This window comes from Chrysoperla carnea, chromosome 5, assembly GCF_905475395.1.
Source record: "Chrysoperla carnea chromosome 5, inChrCarn1.1, whole genome shotgun sequence".
Lineage (NCBI taxonomy): Eukaryota > Metazoa > Arthropoda > Insecta > Neuroptera > Chrysopidae > Chrysoperla > Chrysoperla carnea.
This window is the reverse complement of record NC_058341.1, coordinates 24,641,550-24,657,119: the sequence shown is the minus strand read 5'-3', so window position 1 is coordinate 24,657,119 and position 15,570 is coordinate 24,641,550. Positions and strand designations below refer to the sequence as shown.

Genomic DNA, 15,570 nt, shown 5'->3' with positions numbered 1-15,570 from the left:
TGGCTAACAAAAAATATTTTGAATATAATATGTCTTTTTATGTCTTTTACAAAAAATCCACCATAAAATAAGTGTTTTCATTTGGAATTTGACCTTCAGAGGAAGCTTTCATGGTCATTTCACACAAATGTTTTTGGATCGTTCCATTAATTTTGTGACACCCGATTTATTTATTGTACATAGTTGAGTAATAATTTAACACATACATCCGTCATAAACACGTTCTTCACATATCTACTCGGAGTCAGCGTTTGTCTGTTAGACAGGCTTCACATACACACTCTAACATTTCAGAAAACTTTTTGTAAAAGATAAATTGTATGTACAAAAAGTTTCAACTTTAATTTTCTTAAATAAACTTCTATAGATGTTTATAGCATAACTGTTTAGTGCATATTTAATAATGATATCAGCTCTCAAATATGACATAATTTTAATTTAATTTGTGTATAAATACAATGATTGGCACCGAATTTTGTCCGGATAGATATATCTAAAAAGTTCATGAAATTTCCGATATCTGTATCCACGCGAAAGATATTGACAGCTCATAAACATAAACTTTCAACTTTTAGAAAATGTAGCTAAAAAATTACCACCTAATCATCGGCGCCGAGGCTAGAAAGACTGGAACTATGTATCTCTAAAAATACGATTTTACTTTTTAACACTTCACAGTTTTTCAGATATTACTACTGGGAAAAAAATTGCCAAAAAAATTTAACAAGATGTAGATAAAAAAGAATGAGAGGTATCGTGGGACTCCCGGTAGGAAATATATTCTTTCCATACCTGGTACATTATAAATGTTAATTTGTTATTTACAATATATTTTCTGAAAATTTGAGGTAGTAGTTTTAAGTTGAGTCTGTAAAGACTTTGATTTTACATCTAGTTTAAGTTTTTACTGTATGAATTAATTATAATATTAGATTTAAGAAGACATACTTCTAATTTAATAGTCAACCCAATATGAGCGTACATAACATTTGGTTTGATCAGGATATTTATGACAAAACTAAAAAAATTCATTGTACTTACTAAAAATTTTGCCCGTTATCTTTAAGTTTTAATAACTTTCACAACTTTATTTTTATAAATGATTAAACATAAAATTTCGACAAAAATCACAAATTGAAAATTATAATAATATTATTGCATTTTCTCAAAATTCATGGCAAGCTGAATCGATTAGAAAAGTTTTAGTTTTCTAGATAACCTAGATGAAAATAGTCCATTTTTTGTATCTTTTTGGTTTTACCTCCCAACCAACAACACAAATCAGAACGAAAACGTTTGATAAGGAACATAGTTCCAAGAAGTCTTGCTTTGATAATTTTTGAATAGCCTTATTGATAATATAAATGATATTAGTAACTTTTGTAGGTGGAATATTTTTCCAAACAATTATGGAAGAAGAGAAAGAAAATTATAATAGCACCACACTATGAACAACTGAGATTCTCTTTATAGGGTAGATGTGCGTGATGTATACAAAGGAAAATGCAAGAATATTCATATGATATATAATCAAAATCATAAAGGTAATATTATATTAGCAAAGAAGAAGATTTATAAGATAATAAACGTTATTTTTATACAGTTTCTTTTTTTAATCAATGATAAAAATAAGTCTTCTTTTATAAAACGGATAGTAAATCAAATAATTGTCATTCACTATTTTGAAAGAAAACTTGTTAAACATGTCAGTTTTTCATTTAAAAAAGGAAGAGACAATATAGGATACTCACTTTTTACACCCTGTATATGAAATATTACAGAGTGTATTAAGTTTAGCCTCAAGTCTGATACGCTAAGAAATATTGACTATTACTAACAATATTTTGGTATAGGCGTTCATAAAATCACCAAATTAGTACATTTTTAGTGAACACGATAACTCAAAAACGAAAACGATTATCGAACTATCGCTTTCCTCAAAAACGATAAAATTTCTAGATAGATGAAAATTTATAAGAAGTATTAAATGGTAAGTTTATTACTTTCAATTCTTTACTAAGCCAATCCGATAATATTAAGGGGGACAAAGGGGTCCTTGTTGAAGAGGAAAATTTTTTCCTTAAAATTTGTTCCAAAATATAGTTACCATAAAACGAAAACAAAATTTCAAAAAATGTTTTTTGTACTTATTTATAAAAATAATTCAAGCACTGATCAACACTATCTATAAAGAGTATTTCGTTAATTAACTCACTCAATTGTTTGTTTTCACTTACTGTAAATACAATTTATTACTTTCACTTAGTAAAATAAATTATTGAGCTCATCTAATTCATGAAGATATATTGAATAACGAATGTGAACAAAAGCATCGTAATATATCATCATATCTCTTTTTTATGAACACAAAAGCGAGTTGATGCATTTCATAAATGGACACACAGATAATATAAATTAAAGTGATTATTCTATTGATAAATGGTAAGTAATCAGGTGGTCTAAATTGGAACTACTGAAAAAGTCCGGTCCATTTCCTGTTTAATAGTACAAATTTCTATCGCCAATTGAAGGGATTTATCTGATTTGAATTTAAATATTTTTAGTGGCCTTAAAAAATAGTAAGTATTGCCATATGTTTATAATTTCGCTTATGTAGTTTGTTAAAAATTTTCTTTAATTAAAAAATATATTGCTTTAATCGTTGATGTTTTTCTTTTGCATCTGCACATTCCTAATTATGACGTTTAATTATGAATCTGCACATGACAAAATATCGACACCTTCGAAAAGATTCGTTTCCATAATGCTGCAGGTCACAAGTGCACTTGTTAAATGTTGGGTTTATACTTGTGGGTAGTATATATTTAATAAATAAGCTATTTTAGCGCCACGTTCTAGTCAATTGACAGTGGGCTATTTAGGCTTCCATACGATTTGGATAATATTAGCGCACATATATTTTACTACCTGGATAACACATGCGTTTTTTTTATCCCGAAAAAATGTTTGGTTGCTACGGGATTCCGAAAAATTGAAAGAACATTTATTTGGAAATTGGTACAGATCCGTGTTATAAAAACTTACTCCGGGATAACAAGGAATATTTAAAGCAAGTTTATTTTAGAACAATAATTAGGGTTCCTATCCAAAATATTAAAGCTCATGAAATTGTGAACAAAAGGGGAATAATTGAGGTCACTAGAATTGAAAGCTTTATTACAGTAGTCATGGTTTTGAATGTTAAAATTTCGGAGCTGGTGGATAACTGCTAGTATTGTCTTCGTACCCAATCCTATCTCCTTAAAATATCTTAATAAATTGAACGAATTAGTTTCAGTTCTGTGACATATAAATGCATTTATTAAGTTATATAATAAAGAAAAGAAGAGATATAAATGTTAATATCCTTGTAGTATGATATATTATTATTATAGGTAGCTATATATTATGTACTTACTTTCATCATGTAATACTGATATCCTTTTATCATGTGTCACACGTTCGCTATTTGCTGTCAAAATTTTATCACCCAATTTCCATAATACTGTGCCATCATCGTTATCCCATACAACACATGTGATTAATGCATCGTCACCTTCATACACATGTACATTTTGATTTCCATGCGATTTGCCAGGTTGACCTGAAAATTAAAACAAACAAAAAAACCAATTAATTTTTGTTGTTGTTATCGTTTTGGATTGAACGTGAATGTTTTATATGTAATGTATTGAAAAGTTGAAGAGAAAGGACTAGATTATCATCGAATTTATCTGTTAGACTACTTCTTTTTGGCGTTCTTCTTGACAGGACTATTTTTTTATTGTATCTCTTTTTTGACGATTTAAAAATAATTTTCCAATTTATTATTCAATGAACTTCCTTTTAGAATAGCAAACGAAAAGCCAGATATCCATCATTCTGAACCTTATGAAAGAAAACGACCCGACTTGGAAAATTGTCTTTTGTAAGAGGACGGCAAACGTGCCATAAAGAACACAAACACAAAGTCTCAAAGGTGATTTAATCCGTAAAGTTTCTAGGCGTGAATTTATGATATTGCTATGAAATAAAAACTAGATTTTAGTTTACAATATTGAGTACAATGTTTTGAAAAAATTGAAACCATGAGTGAAATTTCCTTTAACTTCGTATTTAAACATTTTTTAAAAATAATTCAACATTCAACTGCATCAAACCACAGTGTATCAAAATACTTTTATAGCGTTATTCTAATAATCATAAAATCGTGTTTTTAAATTACATATTTTTATTACAAAAAATAAAATCCCAAGTTTAATATTTACTTTTATGATCAAAAAAAAATAAATGTATGTATTATAAGGGGTGTGTAAAACTCCTAAGCCCGTCTTTATTTAAAAACGTCCACAAATATGTATCCACTCCCACCAACGTGTATTTGACTTTTATGCTGTGCCTTGAAATGTTCTCGACTGGTAATTTTTTTAATTCGCACTTTTGAATTTTTGATCTAACAAATCCCATAATTTACTCTGGTCGACCAGTCTGCTAAATATATATGCACACATTGGTATACTATTGACACATAATTTCCATTTCCAAGGTAGGTATGCTACTTTATGAAGGCAGTATAGACTTTATTTATTTATTTTCCTAATAAATAAGTATCGGATCATCTAAAATCATTCATTTACCACTTCTTTGACTTATTAGGATATCAAAATAATTAATTTCGTAATATTTTTTTAATCTCATCCATGCCAGCTACCAAAACAAGCTTTGGCCACTTCAAACGTACAACCCTATGTTTTGTTAGAATCGAAAGGATAGCAATCTAACCTTTTTCTTTAGAACTTCTTCAAAACGTTAGTTTCTACTTTCAAAACATCGAATTTCCAATAATAAGAACTATTTTCGAAAAACAAAAAAAATGTGGTTTTAAAAAATAATAAAACAAACGCTTATATTCAACCCTATCTTATACAGGGTACTTCAACAACTAACTCAATTGTTATTTTTACTTGTTTAGGTAAAGAATTTAATATTATGTACTTCGAAATATAATTACTTCGAATTTAAACTTTTCTAAATAAGTTAGCATATTATCATTAAATAACTTAACAAATAATAGTTGTAAATAATTAACCAAGTTCCTGAATTTCTGTTTAATAGTTAAAACAATTATTGTGTAAAACGCATTAATTCTCTTTTATAGCTACATCAATAATTTATAAAATAAAATCGATAAAATGAAAATAAAATTATTAAATATTTATATTTCCATTTAGTTCCACGCAATAAGAGAATTACGTTTTCATGTCTGGCAACATCATATACCAAACATAGGTTTCTAATGTTTAAATATGATCCTGCAAACAATATATTTCAATATAAGTGGAAAAAAATTTGGTTAGCATACCTCATCACGTCTATATATAAACTTAAAACCCAAAAATACAATTTTTTTTATATCCGTCCTTCATTTTGTAGCTTTCCAAAAAGCACACCGATTTTATAAAATACACTGTTGAAGGAAAACTTTAATTTTGAAACATCGGCCATGTTAATTTGCAATGATTAGACCGAAAATGAGAAATTTGAAAATGATTCAATTTTAGAGACTTTTTTGAAAATTCACCTTGAATTATTTCCTGTTGTTTGTCTTGTTTTCGTAGATTTTGCCCTTCATAATATACAGTGCTTTGGATTATGATGCGGAAAATTATAACAGGCGGTAGATCTTCCAATAAAAAAAGAATAACTTCTTACAAAGTTGAACATTGTCAGTTGTTTTTTATGAAAAAAGTATCTCGAAAACTACTTGGAAAATTTTTACTTGATCTTGATTTGAATTTGAATTTGATTTGAAATTTTGATGTATTCGAATTGATCAATCCTTACATAGCAAAAAACTGCTCCAAATTTAATCGGACCCGAAAACGAAAGTGGGATTTATTTATGTAATAACTGAGAATTCATAGTCAAATTTTGTTTAGAATATCAATGGTCTCAAATCGGAAGGTAACAAGGTGGCGGTGTTCCCTATACCTATCTAGCTTCAGGCGTCTGTGCCTACATGTGCACCATAGTTTTATGAAAACTATATCTTTCAATTTTTTATGAAAACTATGATACACAATCGTATTATCAAAAAATCTTCAAACATTAAAGTATGGGCGTCACAATAAATCCCCGAGTCTTATACCATTCCCAAGATACGTTGACAATTTTGTTCAAAACTTTCGTAGCTTTTGGTTCGTACACATAGAGGTAAAATATATTTAACATTCAATACCCAAGTGCAGTACGAATTGCCGTTTTTCAAGTACTTACAGTGAGTAAAATCGATGTATATAAGGTACTTGGCGTGTATATATCTACTATTTATTGGTAAAACCAATTTCTTCCCTCTCTGCTACGGTTATACCAATAAAATGTTAGTTGACAAAAGGTTGAAAGCTGCACACAAGGGTGGTAAAATCCTATATATAAGGTTGTTGTAATATAAACCATATACAACAATGATAGTAAAGGTATGAACAGAGGTATGCATGTGATCGTGTGCTACTTGTTCCAGACCAGACTGCCAACACCTGTCAATTTAAAATTTATTCCCCATGTATAACTATTTATTCACAATGGGTTTTTATTATATTGAGTTAAAAAAAAAAAAACTATAAAAATAAGTGAGACCACAATATTTTCAATTGGATGAAAATGAAGTTTTTTTTACATGCAGGATTGTAAGGTTTCTTTTTAATATAAGTGCTTGAATGTCAAGCACCCTTGAACAGTTTTTTTATCTTCTATAAAATAATAAAATTGATAAAGGTAAAATTGAATAGGAATTCCACAAATTTAAGTAGGGAAAATAATCCACTCTAATGATTACTCAACTATTCAAATAGATAAGCATCAGGCGTAAGAAGATAGATCTTCTTTAATGATGAATCAAATTTTTAGAGGATTCATTGTGACATGAAACTTGGGATATATTAATACGGATCATAAACTCGTAAATAAAAGCGTAATTTTATCGAAGTAAAATGACTTTGTAATATTGAATCAATATCAGATTTGTCTCATGGTATTAAGTTATAGTTTCTCAATTAGTTTTAATGCATAATTAATTTTAATTATTATTATATTATTAATTCCATAACAATTAGAATGCTTACAACTCTTTATTTTAATTGTTTTGATATCCAGTACCAACACATATTTAACTAAAAGTTAATAAAACTCCAGTGAATACTATGTAGTATGGAGTCAGCCTACGTGCTTCTTCTCATTTTGAATAAGCATGTATTGGGTGTTACCAACTAGATTAGCTATTATAAATTTTCAATTGTATAGAAATAGTGGCGGATCCAGAATTTCATCATAGGGGGTGGGGGTTTCAACTTCCTCTTGTCTTAGATTTTCGAAACTTTAAACCTTTATTTTGAATTTAAATTATATAAAACTACAGACCTGCCCCACCTTCGCACGGGTGCAATGCTGATACTAAAAGAATGTCTTTGTATAAAAAAATGTGTTTATTTACGGCATTACATTAGAAACCTTTATAATTATCAGTGTCTCTACTATACTATGCATGTATCATACATAAAAATCTTCCTCTTGAATCGTTCTATACATTTAAAAAATATCGCATCAGAATCCGTTGCGTAGTTTTAAAGATCTAAGCATACAGAGGGAGAGACAGCGGGGAGTGACTTTGTTTTATACTATGGAGTGATGACCTGCTAATAATCCCTACGGGGGGAGGGGAGGTCTGAAACCTCTCCTCTGTGGTTCCTCTACTGAAAAACTCACGAATAGTTTTATTTAACTTTTTAAAGTTTAGGCTTCATAAAAGATGGAATAGTCTGAAACCTATGTGCCACGGTAAATACATAAATACTGCCTTTTCGAGACCTACTTGCAAGTGCCAAGTTTCATATTCATCAAGCATATGACTTATGTATAGTTCTTAATAGTTCCTAGTTGCACAGGCGCACGATCCGACTTACACGAAAGTAACTCTATTAGTTTTATGCAATTCCTTATAAAAGTTAATATTATTCTTGTATACAAAAGTACAAAAGCTATTATAGCGATAACAACCAGTAAACTAGATATCCCGGAAGTGTATTAGATATACCTAAGTAAATTTTATTCAAATAAATTTTCCACAAAATTTTCTTAATTTGTGTGTACCGCTATAACTGTTGACATTTGATACCGTAAAACTTTATGTTTATCTCAGGTAAATTATCTTTTGTATCATAGTAAACTCTATCTACCTATCGTAATGGTATAAAATATTTGCGATACCTGTATTTTAAATATATACTAAACATATATATCTACCCCTATTATATACGATCTAAGATCTTGAACTTGTACACAAAACATAACTTTCATGCTGTTGAGAAAACTTTAGTATAGAAAATTTGGAATCAAACCGTTCTTGTACGGTGTGAGCTATGAAAGTTGAAAACAATTTATTCATTAAATCAAAGCAATATAACTAGGAGAGCTGATCATACACGAATATCTTTTCTTTAAAAAAGACGAATTAAATACGTTTTAATTTGTTATTTGCTATAGAAGTTTCTATTAATGCAAATTCGTCTCCTATTTTGAAAATTTCTAATTTAACAAGTTCAGTTACATGTTATGATTCAATTATTTTTATTTGAATTTTTAAATATATACTAATTAAATGTAAACAATAGATATTTAAATAAAACGTGTGATTTGTCGCAAATATTATGAGAGTAGCGCTGCGATCGATTCAGTAGTCCCCTCCATCTACTTTGCACTCAACGAATACGCTTTTTTATATATTCTAGCTTCTTGTAGAAAAGAACATCTGTACTAAAAAGCATAATTTAAAAATTGAATTCATACAGTTCAAAAATCAAAGAATCGAAAACGACAATTGTAATTTTTGTTTTATTACTTCTTCAAGTGGAAAAAAGTTAATAGACTACGTGAAATAAAGATTGATAATTTTAATTTTATTCATTCCTAGTACTTACTGTATGGAAACTTACAGGAGTATGATCTCTCGTCTAAATTTATCAATTCATATATTACCGTTTTGGAGCTTCAAAAAAGAAAGATATTTATATTCACTTTATTTATTTTTATAAATCAATATAGTTAGTTTGATAGTAATAAATTTTGGAATGTTCCATATTCGGCAGATATTAAAGGAATAACCGACACTTTTTTATAGTGTCAATCGATAGGTAATGAGAAATGAATTGATTTTTCAGTTCAGTAATGTTTCTTTTATTAACCATTAAATATTTGTTGTTGAGACTTTAATCATCATGAAAGCTTACTAACCTTAAAAATTAACATCCGTAAGAGATCACTTTCTACATTCATAGCAGAAGAAAACATCTCCAAAATAACTTATAATGACGCAACAATTCAACGCAAGCAAGTAAATATTATCAAGCAAACGTAACGGAAAACAAGCTACATAACTTAACATCACCCACCTATTAGTTATATTTTGAGAGTTTCCATACACTTATATCCACACAGATGTAACAAAAACCTTAAACCTCTATAAAATATGTCATTTGTCTTTGTCTGTCCTTTCGTATTTACTATAGTTTGTGATGTGTTTATTATTTATTGTGTGTTGTGTCTTAATTAATATAAACAGAAAATTCTCGTGTTTTCTAGATGCTTTAATTTCTGTTGGCACTCACGTGTTCTTACGCATGCGTAGGTTTTATTTGTGCTTAATGAAGGAGTAAATTGATAATGAAATAACTCACTAATGAGTTTCCTGGAAATTAATTTTATTAAAACAACAGCGTTTCAACAATTGGATTGGTTTACTGTCGATTATTGTTAGCAATAATCAAACCATAGATGTCAAAATTGTTGCGGAAAATTTTTATAGTGAATTTAAACTGAGCTAACTACCAATGCCAATAAAGGATTTGTGATCACTGTAGATTTAAAAAGATAGATATTAAAAACTTGATTAATAATAGTGTTGTTAAAAATAGTGTGAATAAATAAATTATGAAAGGAAAAAAAAGAGAAATCCCTTTTCATTGAAAGTGAACGTACTGAAGTTTTTGTTGAATAAAACAAAATAAAGAAACATGGTGGGTTTTTATCTGCTCATTCCAAACAGTACAAGTTCGAACTGGATTACTTAAATTGGAGCGCAATACTCAAATAAGAGAATCAATTACTCGCCTAAGCTCTATAATATGGAATTTAACTTAGTATTCATGGTTGACAGAAAAAAGACACATCTTTTTCGGCACGTAAAGTATCTCTGAGGTAATATATTCTCAAACAAAATTCACCAAGTTCTTTTCTTTATTTCATTAACCTTGGCTGGGTTGGGTTGGGTTAATAGGGTCGGTCTATTTTTATACCATGTATATGAAATATATCAAGGTACACCAAGTTTAGTCCCAAGTTTGTATTGCTAGAAAATATTGATGCTATGAACAAAATTTTGGTATAGGTGGTCATAAAGTCACCTATTTAGTCCATTTCCGGTTGTCTGTCTGTCGTCTATCTGTCATAACGATAAATCAAAAACGAAAAGAGATATGAAGCTGAAATTTTATATCGTGCTTAGGACGTAAAAAGTGAGGTTGAGTTCATAAATGAGCAACATAGGTCAATTGGGACTTGGGTGCGTAGGACCCATCTTGTAAACCGTTAGAGATAGAACAAAATTTTAAATGTAAAAAATGTGCCTTATAAAAAAAAAACAACTTTTAATTGAAACATTTTTTCGTAAACATCACTGTTTAACCGTGAGACCGCAAATTATGCGAAAATCGTATAGTATGTATTATATGGTAATTTCAGTTATATATGTGTGACATGTATGTATGTGTAATGTGACAAAGTAACCACCACTTTCTGTACATGGTATTTTAACAATTTACTCAGTCAATTGTTTGTTCTATCTTGGACTAAATACACAATTTTTCACCTACTTTAGAGTAATGAATTTAATCAAGATTCACATAAATTTTGTGCGTGAGTGTTTGTGAATTGAAATCACAAAAACCTTTATTCACATCATGGCCGATGTTAATGTGTCGGATAAAACCTTAACAATAATATGTTTAAACGGTAGACTTGTAAGCTACCTCTTAAATAATTATTTATTATATTGTGTAAAAAATACATACATATGTAAGCGTTTTAGATGGTTTGGCTTTTGCATTTGCTTGATTGTATATGTGAGGGTTAAATTGGTCAGAATTAATGTTATGGTCCATTAAAATAAATCGATTTGATTAAAAAACGAAAACAAAAAAAAAGTGGTACCATAAATGTATACATTTAATTGGGTGTACTGTGTTTATAGACCAGGAATGGTAACCATTTTTCAATTGATGCATACTTCATACGTTTTGCGCAACTTCAGTCAAAATTTCAAAAATGTACCGATTTTGGTTTTGGAGTTATGTAAGATTAAAAGAATACTCGACATCGTTTCGAATATGGCAGTGCAAACAGGGTGGTGAACACCTTCAAGACACAAAAAACCTTAATACATAAATAATAGTTAGTCTTAAAAGACACGTTTTTATATCTAGCTGACTTTAAAAGTAGAAAATTAAAGTTAAAAAAAGTAGAGTTTACGATTTTCACTATTATTTATTAATATTATTAATTTTATCTGCGCTTCCACCAAAATTATATGAAATATTTATATTATTAAATCGTTTATCCCGAAGAACCTGATCAGAATAATCGGACAAACTTATTGTATTGTCATCGGTTCTTGATGGGCATGATGACTTTCAATAAAGTCTTGAGTACGTTTGAAGTGATGAAAATCACATTCAAAGATTCCGATACATAGATTTATAATAAAAGCGTAAAGCTGTCATATATTATATGGCATTCATACTTAACCATACTGTGTAAGCCATTCTTAATTTTAGTATGTTGCCTTAGTTTTGACAGATAATTTGAGAGTTGATTTTCTATTAAACTATAAAAAAATGCCACAATTTCATTTGTAATTTTAAAATGTGTCGATAACCATCGGATTTTTTACAAAAACAATCGTAATGAATGGTCAGCTTTGAGAATTTTAACAATTTGAGTATATTACAAAAATAAACAAAGTCACTAGATTCGATATTTTGTTAAATTTTATCCCTTGATATTTACAGTTTCATTTACCTTGGCGACATCAATATGTATGTAAGGAACCTATTTCAGTAATATTTTTTAACGAAAAGGGTAAATTTTGATACGTGTAAAAGAATTCTGTGTCAATATGACGTTTACTTCGAAAAATGTGATAACTTTCTATATTCCCTGGTCTACTATCCAGTTATGTGTGTTCAGGATTATTACAGAAGGACATACAAGATTCATTCTCATTCGTATTTGTCTAATAAACAAGTACATATAGGTATATAGTGTAAAATAGGAAATAGTCACCAACACCATAAATGGATAGATCGCATCTCTTATTTTTTTTAACAAGAAATAAAAGGATATAATTTAACTATCGAGGATACGAATTCGGCATTGTGCCAACTATAATAAGGTATGTGATAAATAAACATTGTGCTTCAGGATATGATGAAACTTGCCCTCGTTTTAGATCACATATATTATATTATTTTTACCATTCACAAATACTGTTGACAACATAAAAAAATTCGTAATTCATATAGAACCTACGTTAGCTAAGTGAAAAGGAAACTTAGGATAGGAGATTGTATATGATTGAATTGTGTGGAGGGCAATTAATGACATGAAAAAAGATAACTAAGCTACGCAATCCTCTATCTCCATAGCATACTAGCATACTTCTTTGTATTTCGATCACTGGTTCCTTTTTGTCACTTTCGTAGTTTTCATAATTATTCAGCAGCTTAGCCTTTAAAGATATCGGCTATTAGAAGTGAATGGAGTTCTTTAGGAAGCACAGTTTAAGTTAATTAAGGAATGGTTATACATTTAGCAATATCTAGCTGTTACGCTTGCATCTCATACTAGCATGGATGTGTCTAGAATTCAATCTCCCCGACTAATTTTATGGAAACTGACGCAAATTATCAGCTATTCTGGAATTGAAGAGCTCAGAAGTTTTTAGCCTTAAATCAGCCTCATTTGAATCTTAAATCTAATAAGATCATACAACGTATCATTGACAAAACACGAACCTGTTAGAAAGATCTCTTTCTTTGCTAGACGTCTTTTAATAGTGAATGACAAACCTTACGAAATACCATGAAGCACATTGTACACTAACAAGCAAGAGACTAAAATTGTTGTTGTTGGGCAAAAATATTGAGTGTAATATATATAAAAGTAAGCATGTTGTCCCAAGAGATTGTACACTACGGAAATTGTACGACTAATTGAAGCTTGTACTCTTATTTCAATTCAATGTCACTTCTTCGTAATGTCTACTTGTCTAGGTAGTAAATACACTTACATTTCTTCTTGTTTTCCTCTATTTATTTTCTTCCTTCACTTGCAATTTTTTATGTAGGTATGTAATTTGCTTTAATTGCGAAGTAAAAGTTTAAAATTACATTTCTGCATTTCAAGATTTCAGATATACATTTTTTTTCAACTACTGTTGAATTCTATTATATAAAAGTCATTTAAAAAAAATTTTTAAATCGCTCGAGAAGAATATAAAAACGTGTTCATGACCTTGGGAATTCTTAAAAATTGAATGCTTTGTAGTTTTTCATTCGCCTTTTAAGACTATCGCCATTCAATTTATCTCTAATAAATTTTAATTCACACTTTCATCTACAAGAGCATTTGATATTCTTTATAGACTACAAGCCCATGCCAAAACTTCTCAGATGAATTGACCCTCAAGGAATTATGCGGAAAAAGATGCTCCGATATGTAAAAGTAAGTTTAATGATCATGGGATCAGTTTTGGGCGGTACATTTGAGTATAGGTGAGAAAATGGATATCACACCCGTTGGTGTCTCATCCCTGCTCCATGTACGGCGTTGCTGGATACTAACTCTATATAAGTATTCGAAACAAATTACATAAATGCCGTACAGAAATAAATTCGATAACTTCGGTACCTTAAGTTAAAAAATTTTTGATTTCCCGTCAATTTGCGATGCCCTTCGCGATTTATTTCTGTACGGCATTTTGTAATTTGTTTCGAATACTTATGCAGAGCCAGCAACAACGGTATCTTTGCTGATACAGGGGTGTGACATTCATATCCTCACCTGTACTCATCTCTACCGCACTAAACTGTCGCCATGGTGCTTAAACTTGCTTTTACAAATAGGAGCATCTTTTTCAACATGATTCCTAGTGGGTCATTTCACCCAAAAAAGTTTTTGCATGTGCCTGCAGTCTATGTTTAGTCTTATTTTCTGAAAGGAAAAAGGATATTATTTTCCACCTGGTTCACAGACTTTGTAAAAGTAATTTACTTTTTTCCAATAAAATCTTGAAGCTTGAAATGTATTTTTACTTAACTTTTATTTATTTAAAAAACAAAAAGCTTTTAAAATCATATATTCTTAGAATATTTCTACCATGTTTCTATTATTTTTTATATATATATGTAATATTAACAATAATAGTAATTTTTTTAAATTATATACCTAATATTTTAATGTCATTCAATCTACAAAAGTTGTGCGATTTTCAGCTCTTTATTTAAGCTATCATCGGAAAGTTCCTTATTTCAAAATACAGGAAATACCTGTAAACATTGTTCATTTACAACTTTATTCAAAATATTTATATTATTTTGTGTGTTGGAATATTAATCCATTTACATACACCCTGCGTTACTTTTTTGCTTCATAGGCAAATATCAAAGATTTCACAAATAATAAGATTTTACAGATGTGAAGCAACTTGTATAAAGTGTTTATAAATGTTAATACTCTGCCAACAAGTTTACAAACTGATTTACAAAATCCTTTATGATGAACACTGAAACACGCTTACTAAATTTTTGTTTTACTTTAAGTATAAGTCGAAACTGTATGTACGTATTATATTTGAACGCTTCTTTCTGCATCTTAAATCTAATCTCTATGATGCATTCCTTTTAGATCCTTTTATTTTGTACAAACACTTACAGTAAGCAGTTGTTTTATTAAGAACAATCTTCTTCGTCTGTTTTACACAATGTTAAAAATAGTGTAAAAAATTACAATATCAAAAGAACATGAGTTGATGATATATCAAATATACTGATGGATATATTAAATCAAAATAACGTTGTTCTTGCTTTTTCTTGTTTTTTAATAATAAATTTTTTAATAAAATGTGATAACAGTGAAATATTTTTTAAATTTTTTACAGTGTTTCTATAATAGTTTAGGATCCAGTAGTCAGAATGTCTATCCATAAGATCCATAAATACACGTTGACGTTTATGTGAGCATTTAAGTTTAAGCTAAACTTGTAGCCATAATTGTCAACATTGTAATTTAACCGAAAATAATGATGGTTACTTCCAATCAAATGTTATAACTTCAAAATATGTATAAAGAAACATAACTGCATGAATACGAATTTCGTAAATTTTGAGTCAAAATGATCTAAGAAGATGATTTTCACTGTAATTAGGAATATACAAATTTTGAAATTATGAATTCCTTTTCGCA

The 15,570-nt window shown here is 29.1% G+C and overlaps 1 protein-coding gene across 2 annotated transcripts in view; it reads right to left on the bottom strand.

The window, feature by feature from the left end:
- Positions 1-15,570, bottom strand: part of LOC123299697 (Ig-like and fibronectin type-III domain-containing protein 1) — a 171,530-nt gene that overhangs the window by 57,909 nt on the left and 98,051 nt on the right. For both annotated transcript variants that reach the window (XM_044881997.1, XM_044881998.1), the window contains exon 2: positions 3,419-3,606. In XM_044881997.1, the coding sequence (XP_044737932.1) occupies positions 3,419-3,606 (188 nt within the window). The remainder of the gene's footprint in view (positions 1-3,418; positions 3,607-15,570) is intronic.